The 20,421-nt window shown below is 38.6% G+C and overlaps 1 protein-coding gene across 3 annotated transcripts in view; it reads right to left on the bottom strand.

The window, feature by feature from the left end:
- The window catches only part of VPS41 (VPS41 subunit of HOPS complex), a 111,995-nt gene extending 97,055 nt beyond the window's left edge, over positions 1-14,940 (bottom strand). The window contains exons 1-2 of one of the 3 annotated variants that reach the window (XM_080383239.1): positions 14,684-14,940; positions 10,651-10,689 (exon numbers count right to left, since the gene is read on the bottom strand). In XM_080383239.1, coding sequence (XP_080239365.1) covers positions 10,651-10,689; positions 14,684-14,704 — 60 coding nt within the window. In that variant the 5' untranslated portion in view covers positions 14,705-14,940. Of the gene's footprint in view, positions 1-10,650; positions 10,690-13,086; positions 13,405-14,213; positions 14,402-14,683 lie in introns of those variants that run through there. The other 2 variants (XM_080383238.1, XM_080383240.1) reach the window with 2 other exon arrangements.
- Between the last annotated feature and the right edge of the window lie 5,481 nt (positions 14,941-20,421).

The raw sequence follows: 20,421 nt of genomic DNA, 5'->3' as shown, positions 1-20,421 counted from the left end.
ATTCTTAAAGCAATTTTAGAAAATATTAAAAGCCAAGTTGTAACAAATTGCTAAAGTCTACTGATAAAGTAAAAAAAAAAAAACCAACCAAATAACAACACCATAAAGTCGCAACGCAGTTTGGAGATCCCTTCAACTTCCATCCCAGATAATGTTTTCAAGTCCCTGTATTATTTGGTGGTAATACTGAATAGTTTTTTTGGTTTGCTTTTTGAGAACACAAAACCAAAGAAAACTCCTAATCTGTCTGCTTAATGGTTTATCATGTTCATAAATTTAACACCACCTCTGTTATACCTGTGATGAGGTAAATGGCTCTTCTCCCCCTCTTCCTTGCTACATTCCCAGCTAATAAACACAAAACATTGAGTCTTCGTAAATCCTATTCTTGCCTTATGATTGCAGGCATCAGATTTTCACTTGTACTTTAAACACGAAAATTAAAAGCTCTGAACTCCATATATTAAATTGGAAATGGTGTATCATCTATTTGATATAAGAAGGAATCCAAGAATATTTTTGGACATTTGTCCACTTCCACATTTCCCTCTACCCCAAAACCAAACATGCATTTTGTTTCCTCACAGCAACTATGAATAACCTGACCTGTAATTAACTGCACTGAAGTGTGCATGTCAGCAGTCTTACTGTGCATCAGCCTCTTCCTACCGTTTGGAAAGCTCACCTTCTTTAAGAAGATGATCAGTTCGGTCAGAAATGGTGGGAGGAATGAGGTTTGCCTTTGGAAAGTTTTAGAAGTCAAATTTGTCAAAAGATGCAAATTACTGAGGTGGGCAAATAGGACACATCACTGTCTTTGTAAAAGGTGTAGTTATTTACTCAAATTTCTTTTGTTCTATCATCTGACTTTAGTGTTTCCCGCTGATGCTGCCATTCTTGAAGGACAATGCCTACAGGACAACGTACTGGTTGGTGGCCATTCAGACATGAGTCAGAAAAAACCCTAGCCCATCTCAAGTTTCTTCTCACAACTGGAACCTAAACACTGGGTTTGAAAAATAATTTAAAGAAACATTATTTCTATTAAAAATAGCTGGAAATTCACAACACAAATAATTTCCAAAATTTTATGTTGCCACTGTTGCAAACACAGTAGTGGATTGTTACTTTGTATAATCAAGAAACACATGAAGTACAATTTAAAAGCCCATTCAGTCCTTAAAAAGATGACACCTCAAAGTCATGTATAAAAGATCTTCAAGCAGATCTGGCCATATTTGATTTTTTAAAAGATTCCTGTGTTCTAAAATGATGCAAACACCACACCTTCCCTGCTGCCCATTTCTAGGCCTTAACCTGCCTTCTTTTAAAAGGAAAAACAAATCCTAAAGCAAACCAGAAGAAAGCACTCCGCTCTCTGCTGTTTTGGCGGATATATCCACTTGCCATGAAGAAATAAGTGATGCAGAACAAACAAGGAGAATTATAGTAAAAGAATACATAACTATTACTAAGTGCAGCTTTGTTATTACTGTTTCTCCATCGCTAGGATACAGTTTCCAGACTGGTGTTCCCGTCTCAACCACAAACCTATGTTCTTTTCACAACTATGATCCTGACTCAATTTCTTTCAATGCAATCAAATCTCTAACATTAAAGGGATGCCAAGAAAAACCCAGACTACAGCCTTTAACCTTCAAAAGCTCGGTTCGCTTGATAGTGCACAAATTGGAACACAATTTTATCGCAAATTGTTTTATTTACTGTGCTGAATTTAAATATTGAGCATTTTACAAGATCCTTTGGCAACTAAAACTTTTTGAGAGAACGTAAACCTCTTTTCCCCCATTACTTGAATAGGAAAAACTTTGTTCCTACAAGAAAAGCAGACAGTTGGTTTAAGAATGAGAATAGCAAAGAGCATTTCATCTTGGTCACTGGTTCAAAAGCAGGTACAACAATAGTGAATAAAAGCTAGAAACATCCTATTGGGCCGAAATTTGGAAAACAAAACACAAAAAAGGACCACAAACAAAACCAAACCAAAAAACACCCCAAACAGTCTCCTACACATACAGAGTAAGTCACATTATAAAATTAATGATTTCAAGTGACAACTTGAGTAATAACGTCAACAAAGATGCAAATTACCGAGATGGGCATGGAGAACACATCCTTGTGTTTGTAAAAGACCTGATTATTCACTGAATATTTGCAGAACACTTCCAGGAGAGTGCAAAAGAGCACAGGCTGCTGTATTTTGAACCCTACATAAATACAGGTTTTGTGAGCACTAATACAGTTTGGAATATTTGTTACAATTGTTTGGAATACATGTTACAAGCATTTGGAATACATACTAAAAACCTATTCAATTTTCCAATTTTCCTGTAAGAAAATTAGGTTCTATTCTGCAACTATTGCTACACAGGACAACAAAAGGCATGAAGACTGACATTTTTAAACCACAAAAACACATTTGTGACTTACACTGCTAAAATATTTTCTCCTAGTTCTATGGTGAAAATACAGTTATGTTAGCGCAGTGAAGGAAGTGTTTCAAAGAACGTCTTCAGAATTTCTTAGTGATTAAGTATTCTTTATTGTCGGCGCCGGGCGTACGGGGGATCCTTCCACCAATCGTACACACCCAGAGGGGCAGATTATCTTATATTTATATAATGAAACAATGAATATTCCATTAACGCCTATACATATTCATTACCTGAACCCGCCTACCCTCGCTTCGTATGCTAATTAGCTTATCAGTCTTTCACGCTTGCGCAGATTCTTCCAAAAATTGTGGGCCGGGGTCTTTAGAATGTGGGCAGTGGTCTATGGGAGGAAGGCTGTAGGTCTTCCTCATGGTGTACTTTTCACCTTTTGCTCATTATGTGATGGTCTTGCACATTTGCAGTGTTCTTATCAGTCTGAGGTAATTTATGCCCTTGCTGGCCATCTGCTTTTCTTGCTTAATTATTTCTTTTACCCTTATCTGTCCCCTCCTGCTGAAGTGTTCCGCTAAAGTTTTAACACAGAAGGTCAACAGATAGGCGGATGTCTAACAAAGGATAACAGAACAGACACCACAGGTAGATGAGTAACATGTGGCGGTACATGATATCTACAATTGTTACAGTGGCTAACAAACATAATGTTTATTCTTTAATTCTATTCTAAAGTTCGTTCACACTACATCACTTTGAAGCATATGCTTTAGTTATTCTAGAAGCAGTAGGTTTCCCTCCAGGTCTTGGCCCTTCTCTTTGCTTCCACTGCTGTGTTTCAAAAGTGATGAGTTGGCAGACTTGTAGAAATCTTTCCCAGGGTTTTTTACAATACCCCTTGTAGTTTTACTCAAAGACATCCAGCTGTCCCGTTATCTCCTTGGTAGGGCAACTTGCTTTGCAGATAAGGAGGACAGCTCCCCTTGCAGAGATTTGCAACTTTCTTGTCCGAACAGTCTATATGATCTTTCAGACATTTTAACCCCTTTGTCGCTATACAATTACAAGCCTGTTAATGCATTACAATGAATATTGGTTTATGAATACAAACTTGACCATATTATTTACAGCTTATTCACATCAGAAGTGAAGTGAATAACCTCCCACCCAGTTCCTTTATGATTCCTCATAAGGCAAATCACCAATACTTGCCCAGTACCTGGCTGTAAAATTGGTAAACATGGATTAGGATGGTAAAATTTCACACAGCAGTTTTCTGTTACCCCCATGCATTTTTTTCAAGGATTTATTTAATACCTTGACCTCTTTGGGAAATGCAGATATACACCAGAAGCAAGGAATTAAGATGATATGGCTGCCTGTGAGTGTGTATCAAAACGGGCTGCACTCACAGTATGAAATGACACACAGATGAAAGGCAAAGCAGAGAGCATTTTCTTTCTTTGCAAAACTGTTGTGGCATACAGAATGGTACACTGTATTTGCAGAACGCCAATTGAAGATTCACTCCTATAGGTTTGAAGGAGTTGTGAAGCAGAAGTAACACACAGATGACATACTGCACATGAGCAATCATCATAAATGCCATGTTAAAAAAAAAAAAAAAAAAAGATGTAAAAAGTTCATATAGTACAATTTGGTTTCATTTCAACTCCCAACAATTTGTTTTATTTTACTGGTAGTTTTGTGCATGGCAAAGACCACCTGTAAACTTTCAAATCCACTTTAGTGTTCAAAAGCACAGGATCAGTCCATCCACAGCAAGCGCACCATACAGAGGCAGCACAGGATAGACTGTTTTATGTCCCTGGCCAAAACCAATTCCAAAACTGAAATCCAAACACAGTTCAAATCTCAATGAAACTATGAATTTCTACTTGTATTTTCCTTTTGCTGAGTAAGGAACTTGGGCAAACATTTGTTTCCCCAGTGAACACTATTCAAGCAGCCCAGTTGCCACCTTGTGATGTACTACATACGAAAACCGTACAGTGCAGTTTTGAGAACAGCAGTTTTTAAACTTCACCCACTCACCACAGTGGAAGAATTAGATGGTAAATAGCTGAATTTCCCCACTACTTTCCTTTTTCCAGCCCAGACTGTTAGTAAATGTATTCATCCGAGTGGAATATTTTGGAAAAGACACATCTGCATACTCTTGTTAACACATTAGCTTTGCAATTGCATTTAATTTATGTAGCGCACACAGAAGCATTTTTACTTTTTATGTATTCCACAACACACAGATAGAACAGGCACTTCTGGTTAATATTAATAGCTCATTAAATGAAGTATCTAATTTTCACTCAAAACTAGAAGATATTAAAAGAATATAGCAATAATCCATTTTTCCTGCAAGTCAATCCTTTAACGATGTATATTATAATGTTAGTTACTAGTCACTGCAAACTTGTTTTTCAAATTAATGTATGAAAAGATTCCATTTAAACTTCAATAAATAATTTACTATGCTCATCTTACTGACTCAAATTGATAAATTATTTGCACGATACATTTTCTCATCAATAAGGAGGATAACTTTCTATTTGGAATTTATATATCTTTTCCTTCTATTCTCCCCATTTAAAAGGCCAATTTCACTTAAAGCCATGCAGGAGGAAGTAATCTCTCTGCAGGTTGCTCAGGTATGTGAAACAGAGTATCGGGTTTGAGCATTTTTCTCCCATTTCATACCTTTAAAACAAATGGAAGAATGGCAACCTGGTGCAGAGATAATAAGGGAAAGAGGCATGATAAAAAGAAGTACTTCACCAAAGGTCAGACAAGAGACAAAAATGGCAAGTTGGACAGAGACAGTAGCCAAATCTACTTTTCAACCATCCATTTTCTGTTGCAATAGTGATGTCCCTTCACAACCTACTAGCTGCAGAAGAGCTCACCTCTTCCAGCCCAGTGCTCCGCACTCCCATGTTAAGAGAACATTTTGATGGAAACAGAGTATGACAAGGAGCCTTTTTTACCAGATGCTTTATTTACTTGAAACGATTTAATTGCTTTGACCTAATCCAGACCCAACCTGCAAGACTAAGATCTGGAGTGCACTGAAAAGGAAAAGAAAATATCAAGGCTTTTCCATTGACTCTTTCTAAGGCTTACAGGTTTCCTGTGTTCCTGGTCTGATCTGTTTTCAAAACCTTAAGGAACTATGTTTTTTGATTACACAAATATTACATACATAAAATATTATTACATAAATACATATTACATATTTATTCACATTATGAAATGTAAATTTCAGTGGTAAAAGTGCATCAGTGATGGATATTTCTAAACCACCATAAACTATTTGAGCACTGGGTTGACCAAGAATTTCTACAATACCTTCCTCTCTACAAACTCTCATAGAATTTATCAATATAGTATTTAAATAGCTAAAAGAATAAACCGAATAAACTAAACATACAAACATATACCTTTCACAGGGTATCAGTGATCAAAACAGGACAAAAAAACCCTTAAGACTGGGACATACAAAAACGGAAGTTCTAGAATGGAAACATGCAACACTGATGACTAACACACACAAGTACTTAGTAAAAAAACTGCAATGCACATATTAATGCAATTAAAAAAAAAATTAATAACACTTTGCAGAAAATTAACATCTGCACCCACCTGCCTTTTTTTGTTTTGTTTCCTTTAACAGGCCAACAATACAAACCAAAAAATTTACCCTGTAGTGCAGCACCTACCAAAAAAATATATTCAGTGAAACTCCTTACATAAATACAGAATCATTTCATGGGACATAACATTCATTTCATGATTCCAGTGACACTTGTTCTTGAAAAGGTGCTCCCTGTAAAGAAGATACGTACAGGGCAACCCACTCACAGCCTTAGCAGTAAACCAGAAGGGAACAGAAAACTAACAAGTAACTAACCAAATTCCAGGCTGATCACTTAGTTTTGATTCCCTCATCAAGTAGGAAGGTTCTGGCTTTTGATACATCATGACTTCAATTTTATCAGTACCTCACACCCACAAATAGGGTTTGAAACCTCCTTTTTACCTCTCAGAGGCAAGGAACTATTGCTGCATTTTGTAACAGGGGGCAGGGAAGGGAGGCACACAGCCAAGACAGAGGCAGAGCATAATTAAGTTTTTTCTGAAGTTTGAACATAATTAACCTGAACATGAAGACTAAGGTTCAGACAGAAGCTGTAGGTCATGGGACCCCAAAGAATGGTTCCAAACATTTTTTCTGCTACATGGAAGTTACCTGAAATACGCGTTACTAAGTTATGCAGACCTGCAATTAATTTTCCAGGGTGCAAAATATGTTTTTATTACTACAAATTAAACCTTAACGGGCATGTTTTGTGCAGAACATACACCATGGAAACAAAAATAACATTCACCTGACCTCACAAGATTTCAGTTTAACATAATGGCAGAGTCGCTATTAATACTGTGCAACTACAAAACACTGTAAATGAACACTCTCTATACCAATACAGTGCAAACCAACATGGAAATTCAGGGAGACTCAAACTGGCACTTTAGTAAGCCTTCTTTTAAATTCAGAGATACAAAACCAGTTCCTCTCTTCACAGAATACAAGTGATTCACTGGTACATTTCACGATACATGCTGTTGTGTGCACTACTGTACTGTAATCATTCCTTGTTTTAATTTAAAACAAGCGATCTTTAATTTAAAGGTTTAAATCACGCCACAAAACAGTCCATTATGTAATACAACAGGATTCTCATTAAAAACAAAACTTTCAGAGACAAAATTACAAGCTGAACAGCAGCATCAACTTAAATGCAAGAAAAAAACCACTGCGCATCTCACCACCATGTTGCACTGCTATTGAAGAAAGCTTAACTATTTACTTATACATTTAATAGCATCATCTTTTGCTAATTAGCTGGCAACATATAATTATCTGCCTGACAGAAAACAGCTCAACTGAGAAAAGTCAGATTTTACAAACAGACACATGGCAAGGAAGAAAAGTAATCTGAAAACAAATTCAGATTGAGGCTGTACGTAATTTATGCAGATTTTTTCCCTCCACAGTTTACAAACAGACAAAAGTCAGATGACTTTGTTGTCTGTTTTTAAGATCTCATCAAATGTGACAGTCCAAACATGTAGCTCCAGATGTTATAAAATAAAATCAAATAAGCCAATGAAATCACATTGTACTAGGACATTTTAGCCAAACAAATCTGCTAGGGTCAGCTCCAAATGTAGCATATTTGATAATTAGACAAGGTTGGGGTAAGTAAAACAAATATACTTCACAAGCACAACTGAATAACCAAAACCAACCAACCAAAACCAGATGACACAAAAAATTGTGCTTCAAGACTGCAGTAGAATTACTTAGCAAACCAAGTAGGTTTTTCTCTTAGGAATTCAGACTGTCTTAGATATAGCACTTCCTCCTTATATCATGGTATAATATATAGCAATCTGTCTATAGGAAAAGAAAAAGCTTATAATACCTTATATCATATGTAAAGATACAAAACAAAAGCATATGTTGGACTGTAGTTACCAGGAAGATCCATAACATTTCTATAAGTGCTGAAACAAGTAACTACCACTATCTCCATGATGAAAGGTCTGCTTAACGTCTTAACTTATGCACCATCTCTGCTAATTAACACCTTTGAATTTTACACATTATGATTTAAACAGCTGAAAAGCATTAAACATTTTAGCAGCCTTAGGAACTGAATTTCCTGGGAAGCAAGAGTTGGAACCAAACTTACAAAGAAGGGCTCTTAGCTGACATACATTCAAGACAGTTTTTGCAGATTCCCACATTTGAGCCCTATTATAAAGCTCTACCACCAAGTCTGTGCAAATAAGCATCCTGGCATTTGTTAAAAGCGCCTGTCATTCAAAACAAACCAAGCAGGTAGCAAGTTAGAATTAGCATCTTATTTACTAGAAGCTTCTAAAGGAATACTAGAAGAGCTGCTGCATAAAACAGAATCACTGTATGTTTGATTCTTCACTAATAGTAATGGTGCAGCAGTGTAAAAAAAAAACAGAAAAAATCTTCTGTATTTTGTTTACACATCCAATTCAGACAGGGACATCATTTACTCAAAACTAGGATTTTAAAAATTGCATTCCTCCATAATAGAGTTCTGTAGTATAACTTGGATACACGTCATGTGCCCTCTGAAACCAACAGTAAGAACTTTCAATGTTATGGGCTGGATTAAATCCAAGAACAACTGTATATACAAAAATCTTTACCAGCGTGATGATGTCTACAACGTCCACACCATAAAACATGTATTTTTTAATGGGTAAAACTGGATACAGCCTGCAAGGATTAGTGCCTCAGATTCTAGTACTGCCACCATAAAATCCATCCCTGATTATTCAAATTATGGGCCTCCTTAAAGAACAAATAGAAATTCATAGTCACAAGAGCTAAGAATTAAGCTACCAGTTTAATCTATCTCCGACTACACTTCAAATAATATAAGCAAGCACTGACAACATTTATATTTTGTGATTCTATCACTATTTTTGGTTCCTATCTGAACGATCATTAGAAATAGCCTAACGAGTAGTATAAACATTAAGACTGTACATATTGTTCACTGCTTCCTTTAAGTCCTTTCTAAACATGGTTTCACCTGCATAGTGTCAAGATACTACAGACTGGACTTGCTATTCAAAGACAACTCATGAAAAACTTTTTCACGGGCACTAGAATGATGACTGGATTGCTCTTGAGATCCAACATCTCCATTTTCACTTCCCTATCCATGTGAAATTAACTTTAAAAGTAGGCACCAACTTTAACAAAGGTCTCATTGAAATGTTATGACTTTCAATTTTGTGAAAGCTGCATGATGCCTATTTTTACTTAAGGTAAAACAAATAAAACCCCAAAAACCTGGCAATGCAGCCATGATTAATTCTGCTGTAAATATTTATTTACTACCAGCTGAAATGTTGAAAGGCCATTAAAAAGTCCACTAAAACAAGTTCTCATGAAACACCTCAGCAGGTAAGTATCTGTGTTCACTATCCTGTGAACGTCAACCCTTGAGAGAATCACTATTGTACAAAATACTGTGTCATTGCCCAGTCATTGTCTATGCGCACTTCACATCACAAAGCAACATCCAGAATGAAACCATTCCACACTGGGCCAAGAAAGTCTGGTCCAGGTGGCTGTTCCACACAGCAGCACTAAAGGGCCAAGGAAATCCCTGCTGCTCACCAGGAATGCCCTACAGTGCCACTGCAGCCAGACACTCATGAAAAGCAAAGGGAAAAAATTATCCCACAGGAAACAAAGCCACCATCCTCTGCAAAATTTTTCTGAATCCTGCACTGGAGTGTCTGCAGTACCCACTGTCCTAAAAATTACGATTTCTGCCTGCTTTGTGCTTAAAACCCAGATCCCAATTACGAAGATTTATTCCTATGTAAAGAATGGAAAAATCTTCCTAACAGCAAGTCCATTACAGTTTTGGAAGTCTATGAGCCACTTTCACTTTGATACATAATGGGTGAAAACATTCTATGAATGTAATATCCTGCTCTATGTCATTTGTCCTTACTGGTGGCCACAACTAAAGCTGCTCAGCCACCCTTATTTCCTCCTGCCTGTAGCCATCCTAGACCACAATGAAGTCAAGTATATCTTTGCAGATTTCTCATCGTTCCTTCAGTGATGGCAGGTTTGGAGTTAGCACACTGATGTTTGGGGATAAATTCTTGAACCCTTCTGCAACTTTCTTCTTCTCACCCCCAGCCCACTTTTTCAGCACCTGTAGCAGTGTAGGCAGACGTCTCCAGAATATGACACTATTTTTGATAAAATGTCATCTCAAGAACAGTGACTCTACAGAACACTATTAAATCTAGACCATGAAGCTATTAAAATAAGACAGTGATTACCTAAATGTAGTATTACTGCATATATAATTATACTGACAATTACATTTTCATTTGATCAAAACATTAGTGCATGCACTTGAATTTGTCTCTCAACATAATTCATTTTACTATAATGGGGTGACAGAGGTTTTTTTTTAAATATAAAGGAGCTTCTAACAGCAAACAGCTCCTTTTTAATAATTTAAAGCCAGATTAACATTCCTTGCTACACAGCACTGGCGAAACTCCTAAAAACAATCAATGAGGTTGTATTTACCCCTCCACACTGACAGACACATATTCAGGTGTGAAGCATTTCAAGGGGACTCACCTCAGATTCATCTGTTGATTCGTCATTAGACCTGGTTTCCTGAAAATGACACAAAGAAACAAAGGGGAAATTAACTGAATACATAAATAACCGAGCAGTATTTTCCTTTTCAAAGTATTTTTAAAATATTTATTAAGAAACAGAAGACAAAGCAAAAGCAACTCAAAGTTCAGAGTTTCCACCCTTTCCACTCATACCCAATTTCTGCTTGCACTTGCCATCTAGTGCCACACTGACACTCACTGGCACCAGCTGACTGTGATACTACTGTCAGCTACCCTAGAAGAGAGTGATTGGATTATCTGAGAATCTGTCCCTGTGAAAGCTTCCCTTCTTCCAGATGTGGTAGCAAGTTTTGCAAAGCAACTCTGCCCTTGTATCCACTTGAAAGGCAGAATAGCGTTCTCAAGTTATCCACAAACTAGCTTTAGTAGACAACTATTCAGCTTTTAATAGGCTTATTTTACATGTAAATCATTTCAAACCATTTTCCATAGAAATCCAGCATTTAGGGACTTTCTCCTTCCCATCCCATCCATGTCAAGGCAAGCCATATGGCTTTCCCCTGCCTTTGAAGCAACTATACCTTTAAAACATCTCTCTCTGGCAAGACAATGATTCTTACTGTCCTACCAAAAAAAATTTTTTAAGTCAACTCTGCTAATCTCTCACCTGTCCACTGAGAAAATCTGCTGATGCAATGCCTCCTCAAAGAGGTCAGCAAAATGAAGATTTACTTAACGTATTTATCGTTATCAACAGCAATAAAAGATTACAACTAATATGCTGACAGTGAATGTAAGCATTTTAACAACAAAATATGATATAAACAAAGAATGAGCAAGAGAGAAGGCAGCATTTCAAATCTTACAAGGTAGTATTTGGACAGAAAGATAAATAGGTACAGAAGTTCACCAGAGAAGGAAAAAAAAAGGGGGGGGGGGGGGGGGGGAGGGAGCAGGGAGCTGCAGTTATGAACAGTTAAAAAGAGAAATGGAAAGGGAGGGAAATGTAATGTGCTGACAATCAGTGTCATTTTTAGTTTGTCACTGTTTTCTATTTTCCATATGATTATGGATATGATTCTACTGATTATGACCTCTAGACAAAAAGCAAACGCCTCCTTTGCATTAGTAGAGGTTTACCTTTAGTGACTATAGTGACCCTCACAACAGATGGGGGAGAAGAGCAGCACTGCTACTTGCTACTTGAAACTCAGTGCTAAGTGTCACCACGATTACTGCCATCTGTTTCCATTTTACTCACTACAGCCAGGCCCACCTCTAAAACACATCACATAAGAAGGTTATCCATGTAGTCTATACTCATGACATGAGTTGGGAAATTGCAAACAGAAAAAACATGGGAGTCAAGGGAACATGAACAGGGAGTAAAATCCTGGCATCCTTACAAGCTGAGATTTGACTTTGCAAGTAAAACCATTTGTTGGTCAGTTTCACTCTTTACTGACAAGATGCAGTTACCTTTCAGGAAGTAACAAGCTTGTTACAATCTTTGTGTATGTAAACAACAACCAAATGAGGACAGAACTAAAATACTGTGGTGCAACACTGCCAGCCTATTGAACAAGCTAGAGCAACACATGAAGTCCAATGTAAAATATCAGATTCCTAAAAAAAAAAAGGCTTTCTCTCCTGAATACCAAGAGTTGCCTACTCAACTCCTTAATAAATCAAAACTATTAGCACTACCATTTTGATATTTTAATGCAATTCACACAGTTTATAATAAAGGAGAATTTGTTTAAAACAATAATAAAAAAAAAAACTGTTCTCCTAAACAAAATAAGCTATTACAGTGACATTTTTGCTGGTACACATGAGACTTCTCTAATGCAGCTACACACTTATGTTCTACCCCCCCCCCCCCCTCCGGTTCTAATTGCTTTGGCTATTCAGCAGAACACAAATGCAGGCAAAGCCAGTGATGATAATTTTCAGGATGAGCTCATGATCTAACACCATGCAGTGTCATACACGTGTAGGGGGAGTAACAGCCCACTTGCCATTACAGCAGCTGATCCTCACATCCAACTGAGTCCCTTAATAAAGACTTAACTGAGTTGCAAGTTGTTACATACAAGGGCACCCTTGGAAAACCATTAGTCTACAAAATCGGGGCACACTAGAAGTTGATTCAAACAATGAATCCATGTGAAAGGAAAAAGTCTCAATCTGCTTCAATTTAGGACATGTACCTGGGTACCACTACTATATTCATAAGCCACTGCAACTGCAGCAACTACATTTCATCAAAAGCATACAGATTCAGGCAAATGCCTCATGGCCTTTACGTTTTACTGCAGAAAAGCACATGCAAAAAATCAGAGGGAGTCTTGGCTTCAGAAAAAAATGCAGAAACTGTATTTGTTCCCTGATAGTAACGCCGCAGAATGTGCTTATAATTGACACTTACCTACTAACTCACTTTGCTAGTAACTTAGTACAGAAAGCTTTTTGCCCAAGTTCTCCCACTCTCTCAGGCTAACTGGAAGAGTAAACTGCAGTTATGACTGTCCTGGGGTTTTGTTATGTTCCTCTCCCCTCTCTCCAAATGCATGAACCAAGAGGATTATCCCTCACTTCTACTTTTTAGTAGCTTTTTAACTGTGAAAAGGAAATCCCTCAACAGGAATCTGTGGATGAACAGAATCACAAATCATGTAGGAATAGCTGCCAATGGTAGGTCTCAGACTCAGGGGAAAATCAGCCAGCTGTCAAATGCAGTTGATCAAGTAGCCTAAGAACAGAGAAAGGGAATGTGGGTGAGGAAACCACAGAAATGTGAAGTAATCTCTCAACATTATAATCTCTCACTTAGTAGATCCAACATAACTTCTCAATAAATTCTTAAACTGGCTTTCTAATATGATGGCTATAGGGTCTTCCCTTCTCTTCCTTCACAAACATCCAGATGCTATCCACTATATGTTTAGTCCCCTAACTTAAAGATACTGGGAGGGGAAAACCACATAACTTGGGTTTCAAAGCAACCTACACGCACAGTCCCTCTTGGTAGTGACGTGCATGCTCCCCACAGGAAATAACAGAAACAAATAAGGTAACTTTCCTACCATAGTCCAAAGAAAGCAAAACACTAGCTGTTTTAACCTCTAGTATTCTTAGAGCAGGCAAAAAGACCTGTCGGACTCAGCTTCATCCTGAGAACCCTTCTGAATGCTGCCACGGTTAAAAACTCAGACAAAGGGTCAAAGCCTCCCCCAGAGAAGCCAGCCCCCCACAACAAACCCCTGACAGCAGGGGAGGTGGGAACCAGGTGCCAACCTCCAAGTCAGGCCAATTCCCTTGGGATAATACTAAGACTCTCCCACCTGTAGGCATTCGAGGCAGACAAAACACCACACAGCTCTGTATCAACGCCCTGGCTCAGCAAAGAAACACTGAGAAAGTATCTGAAAGGCCTGGGAACTTCACTTGTTCCTTTTATTCCCCGTCTCCCAGCCCCCACCTCGGGGAGGAGCAGCCTGGCCAGGCCAAGCTTTAGGAGGCCACCCACTGTAAAGCCCCACCGGTCACAGGCACCGAGCTCCTCACAATTTGTCTTAGCAGAAAACGCTGAACACGTCTCCTGTGCCACCCGATAAATGGTAGCTTCCCAACCATTTCTCCGAACCCTTCAGCGTTTTAATCCCGGCTCTACACGGCGCCGGCTGCTTTCCTAAGACTCCCTCTCGCCCAGCCCAGGTCCCTGCGCCGGGTGTTATGCATAAAGCGGAGTCGCCGGGGCCTGCGCCGCCTCCCCTGCCCATCTACCAGGATCTTCACACAAAACCCAACAGGCAGCCTCGGGCAGCGCGGCGGGGAGAAGCGGCCCGGCACCGCCGCCTCCATCTTCTCTCCTCCGCCCCGGCGCAGCGAGGCGCCGCCGGCCCTCACACCGCCGCCGGGCTGGCTGCCGCCCTCTGCCCCTCACACCCGCGCTGGCCCTTCGGGCCGCCGCTCCCCAGGGCCGCCCCGCGCCCCCGCCGGCGGCAGTGCCCCCACAGCGCTACCTTCTCCTCAGCTTCCGCCATGGCGCGGCCGGGCACGGTCACGTGAGGGGCCGGAAGCCGAGGCGGCAGCGACACCCTGGGAAATGTAGTTTGGGGGCGGGGGTGTGGGTGTCCCGTCCTGTCCAACCCCCCTCCCGTCTTTTAGGTTTTTTTTTCTTTTTTTTTCTTTGTTTTAAATTTTCCTTTTTCTTTGTTGTTGTGGTGGGTTATTTGGGGCCAGGCGCTTGCTCAGCCGTGGCTATGCCAGCGCTGCCTTACAACCTACGCCAAGGACTGAGGCAAGGCCGGGCCCTGCAGGGGTGCCACAGCCACTCGGGTTTTCCTCTCGCCCTGCTTAGCTGTGAGCGACATGCTGTTTTTAAGCTGAATTCCTTCAGTTTGCTCAGGGAGGCCTTTGTATGCCCAGCTGTGATGAGACTGAAGGTGGCCACCATGGTGAATGCTGAGGTGGCCTCTCGTTAGCGGGGTTTGGCAGCCGCTGAAGCCCAGAGCCACTGGCCATGTACCTGTGCCTGCTGCCATGTTGCATGCTGGGCTGCCGGTTCTCTTGGATAGCATGTTTACTGGCACCCATTTGAGCAGCACTTGGTCTCCATCACATCAGATCTCCTTGCTAACCAAGCTCTGGTTTCCGTTGGATCCTCTGGTGAGGTACATAAGAGCCTCTGTCCTCTCTGTGCTTTATAGTTAATTTGTCAATATTGAAATTGGCCACACGTTTAGTGTGAGGAGAAAAATTTTAGAAAGCCTGCGTATCTTTCTACGGTTCTAGGAACTGCTCCATTTTGTCTTTTAAAACCTTAAAACAAGAACTTGAATGCTTTTGTTTGCACCCAAATTACTTTATTTATATGTCAAAAACACAACCAAAGCTAAAAAGTGATATGTGGGACTTTTTATTGCTTGGGTTTTGCCACTGGAGCAATTCCAAATCTCCAGTGGAGCTACAGTGTTAATGCACCCAGTCGCTACCCTTGGGATCACAACCAAGATTTTAAAAATGAGTAGGTCAACTTTGGCAATAAAAGAGAAATTTAGCATATTATACAGGAAGATCATAAGGCCATACAATTAAAGTTAATTGCAGAGAGTGTTACCTTGGATATGAAAATTATGTGTGTCGTTGCCATACCTTTAGAAACTAATTGCCAGGATTTTGACTGCGAAGAGAGAGAACTGTCCTTTAAAATCATACTGAGAGGTTGATGCTGGGGTGAGAGCGAGATATCAAAGTTAACAGTGTCAGTACAAGAACATATGAATATAACTGTCATGAATACATTTAATTTTCAAATGACATAATAATAAACCCTCCTTTTTTGGTCTGTTACCAGATGTCTATGGACTATCAGGGTACCGTGGCGAAGGAGTGTGTAAATGTCATCCTGTCCATATAAGCCAAGGGATATCTACAGAGAAGATGTTTGGCTGTCATTGTACAAAATATTGTGGAGACCTCACCTGGATGTAACGGTAAATGTCAAATCACCTTTGTTGCAAAGAAAATGAATTCAAACTGCAAGGGGGAAAAGGACTGCTTAAAAGGATCACCGAAATTTAGAGTCTGTTCTATGGGAGAACATTCTATTTCAGTTCTATGGACTGAAAAAAAAGAAGGGCTTGGGTGCTTCTGTCCAGACATAAAAAAAAGCTGAAGAGGAAGAGCTACTAAAGTAAAAGGTATGAGGTCAAATAGTTACCAGCTATTTTCAGTGCATTTAGGCTGGAAATGAGAGGTAGATTCACATGTGTCAGACGCGTGGTCCTCAGAAGAGTCTTGCTGGCAAGAAATTTTACTGATTTCAAGATGAGACTTAATAAACTTATATAAGAGACTGTAAGAGATGTTTGCTGACAGCTGTGTTGCTTACCCAGAGAATTAATTCCAGTCCCATTCTGACCTTCTTGAATCTTAGTCCTGTTGAAATCAATGATAAAAAATATCATTGCTGTCAGTGCAGGCAGGATTTGTCCTGTAGTATATAATGCACAAGCCATTTTATCCATTACTTGAAGACCATGTCTATCGAGTGAAAGGAAACCTTGCCTGATATAATTTTTTCCCCCACTTTTAGCTTTAGGGGAAAAAGCTGCATAGGGGGTTTGGGTTTCAGTTTTTTGGGGGGGGTTTGGTTGGTTTTTTTTCTCTCAACAGAGACATTTTGCGGCATTTTAAAAACTGAAATGAACATTAATAACTGGCTTTATAAATGCCAAAAAACCTCAGACTGTTAGGGAAAGGATAGCAGATCTTGTAAACTTTGCTATTATAACAGCTAACAGTGCACATTTGTTACAAACAGAGCAGTCAAGGAGCAGCTGTTCTTGTTTTCATTGCACATAGAATAAGTGGTAATAAACAATCTGATTTACTTACAGTGTGCTACTTATTTCTGGCAGAAATGTGCATAACTAATTTTTTTTCTTGTTTAGTCTTAAGGTGTGAATTCAATCTGCCATGATTATAGGTTTTTATTGTGTCAGGAAAGTGTAATATGTTGGCATCTGATTCTGCCACCTCTTCCACATCCACCCTTCAAAAGTGCTGAAAGCCATCAAGAAGCAATGACGTCAGGGAGGTTTAACATCTTTCAGCACCTCCCACAAAGCACTCGGCATCCTAAAGACTTTGGCCTCAGAACATCCCAGTCAACCTTGGGAGATAAAAAGCTTAAGCTAGTTCAGCATAGTGGAAAATACAGCACTTTATGGAAGTAAATGTTCTGTCCTAACCCTAAAAACTACTCTCTCTCACTGTCTGCCAGCACATACAATTTTGGATTAAGTCAGTTGTACAAGAGGGACAGGTTTGGGATCACTTGTGAGGTTTTGAATGCCTTTAAGTATAGGTAGAGCATTTGGCTCAGATCCATATCAAGTGATGTGCTGACTCTACCTTATCGTTTAGTTGTAACTTAGTTTACCAAAAATAGCACTCTGCATAAGTCTTTTTAAAGATTTTAGCCATACTATGATGCTTTTATTGTTCATAGTGCCTACCTTAATGCAGTGCTTCCAGGTGACTGGAATTCTACAAGACATTTCTAACAGGATGATGGCACCCCCATCCAGCTTTCTAAAATTCAAGTCTGTCGAGAGTTTCTGATTTATCTTTTGCTACAGAAATCAGAATTATCATTGAAACATGGACCTTGACCAACATTCAGATTCCAAATACTGCTAGAATTTTTATCTCTTTCTTTAACCCACTTTCTCCTTGACTATTTTGAAACATAACAAGCAGCAAGTATCCATGCCATTTGATAGAGATTATTGTATTTCAGTCTCCCAAGAGCTCTCAGTTGCTTTCAAGTAGGACTGATTCATCCAACAAAATATTCAGCTGGGTTATCTCTTGCCACTCTTGCTACCACTTATTTGGTAAAAAAAATAAAAATAAATGGCATTTTCTGTAAGTTAATAGCATTTAAAAACACTATGCTGATAAAACATAGCTAATATTGTCAGAACAATAGAAGTTCAAAGGCTTTCGTCTTTCTGTTTGTTTGCTTGTAGAAATAAACTTGCATAGGCTTTTCTTTTTTTTTCGCCTTGCTTTCAAAGAATTATTTCTGTAAAGACACTTTCAATTTGTACCATAGCTTCCATAAATATAATTTTGAATATGTTCAGGAAGTTCATGCTTTAAAGAAGATCCTATTTCACCTGCTGCTAGCATTATATTGTTTTGCAGTCATTTATTTTTTCTTCTTAATCCACCTCTAAAGTTTATTTATCACATTTCTTCCTTAAATAAATATCAAAACAATGAATATTAAAAACATTTCAGTTATAAATTTTTAAAAAATTAAGTAACACTTTAATGACTTGAAGCTAGAAAAAACATGCTCATAAAGCTAAGCTTAAAAACAAATCTTCATAGGATAATCATTGACAAAGATAAGTAAATATCTTTTTGTTAAACATAGTAGTACCATATAAGCATCATAGTAACTGCCTTCTTCAGTTGTTGCTAAAATTACCCCTGTGTAATTTGTGATATCACCAAAGAGACAGTGTAAGAAATGTATGTATATATTACCACTGTGTCCCACCACTGCAGCATATTTAGATTGAATTTAAATGGTCAGCTATTTTTATAAAAGTGAGAGTGATAATAGTATCAGAATTATTATTATTATAAATTCTTCAAAATGCTCAGTCTGTATTCCCTGACATTTAAAGACTTTTCCAAATTATAGTGAATTATTTTCAGATCCTTCAAGAATAATATTTCCCTTAGTCTTTTCTTTCTTCCTCTGACCCTCACTCCCTGTCTGTGTTTCTTCTCCCTTTCTTCATCTTCACTCTCAGGCAGTCTTTATTGGAAGATATGTTCTTGTGCTGGGTAGAGCACACAGAGAAGATGAAAAAATGTGAAGAACAGTAAACAACATAAAGCCAGTATAATTATCCATTTATTAAAGATAAACAAGGCCTATATATAAAGGGAGAGGTAGTAAGGGACCCTCTTAAAAACCTTATAGTTAAAAATATAAAGGGCCTAGTAGAGAAGGAGCAAGTCTGAAATTGAAAAATTATTATACTACTGGAAAATTCTATAGATCTCTAGATTATGAAGCCAAATGGGAATAGCACTGTGATTTAATCTGAACTCCTCCCTAACATGGGCCATGAGATTTACCTGAATTAAATCCTCTTTGCACCATTTTTTAAAAAAGAAAACATACCTTGACATAACATTTCCAATTATACAGAACTCCCTGCACTTCTGGTAAGTCATTTCAAGGGCAGTTATACTCACTGCTAGAAAAATAAATTATAAAAGATGTGTCTTACTGGGTCAGAACAGTGGTCCATCTAGCCCAGTGCTTGGTCTTCAACAGTGACGATAAGAGATGCTTTTTGGGAAGAGCATGTAACTCTGAGCTCTGCTCCCCTTGTCTTACCCCAGCACCTACTGGCATGGAATTAGGGATTTTAGAAGGCGCATCCTGGACTGCTCCTTCTACTATCTGTTAAAGAACCTGCTGTTGATGAATTTGTCTCTTTTGGACCTGCTGATACTGCTTGCCTTTACAGTCTCTTGAGGCAATGAAGCCCAGAAGTTCTCTACGTGCTGCTTTCTTTTTTCCTTGTTTTAAACTGCTCTGCTATGGCTCTCCTAACAATTTTTAAAAACGCCCCTTATTTCTAATATTACAGGACTTGGTATGTAATGGGATTTCCTTATCCCTATGGCAAATTTAAATTTGTCTTACTTCAGCTTTAAGCCACTCCGTTATGTCCAGCATAGCATCATCTGTCAGAAACTTTTGAAAGTTCTGTATTAAAAGATTTCCATTACCCATGTGAGTACACGTAGCCTAACATGAAATCACTTCTTGGTTATTTGTTAAGTTAAATAGAAAGATGTGATTATTTCACAAAAAGTTACCATCTTTCTTAATTTGTGCCTAGTGGGACCTGACTCTATTAATATTAAACTAATGCTAGATGCTCACCCCTCTAGCATTGGTTTTATTTTTATGAATAACTCTATCATTTCCAGCTGTAATTTCATTTTTAGGTTTCCTTCTTCTTTCTAGTAGAGTTAAAACACTCCTTGTCTTCAGTTCTTCTAACACTGAGTTCTTTTTTTCCTGTTGCCTGTAATATGTATTTTTATGATTTCTAGGTTCTTTCTTACAGTTACCACCACTGATTTTTTTTTTCCTCTTTGAAACTTAATGTAAAAATGGAAGTCTATAGAGATAAACCTATAATGGATGCTTTCA

Source organism: Falco punctatus, assembly GCF_963210335.1.
Source record: "Falco punctatus genome assembly, chromosome: 4".
NCBI classification, from domain to species: Eukaryota; Metazoa; Chordata; class Aves; order Falconiformes; family Falconidae; genus Falco; species Falco punctatus.
The sequence above is the reverse complement of the archived record's forward strand: the minus strand, read 5'-3'. Positions and strand labels throughout refer to the sequence as shown.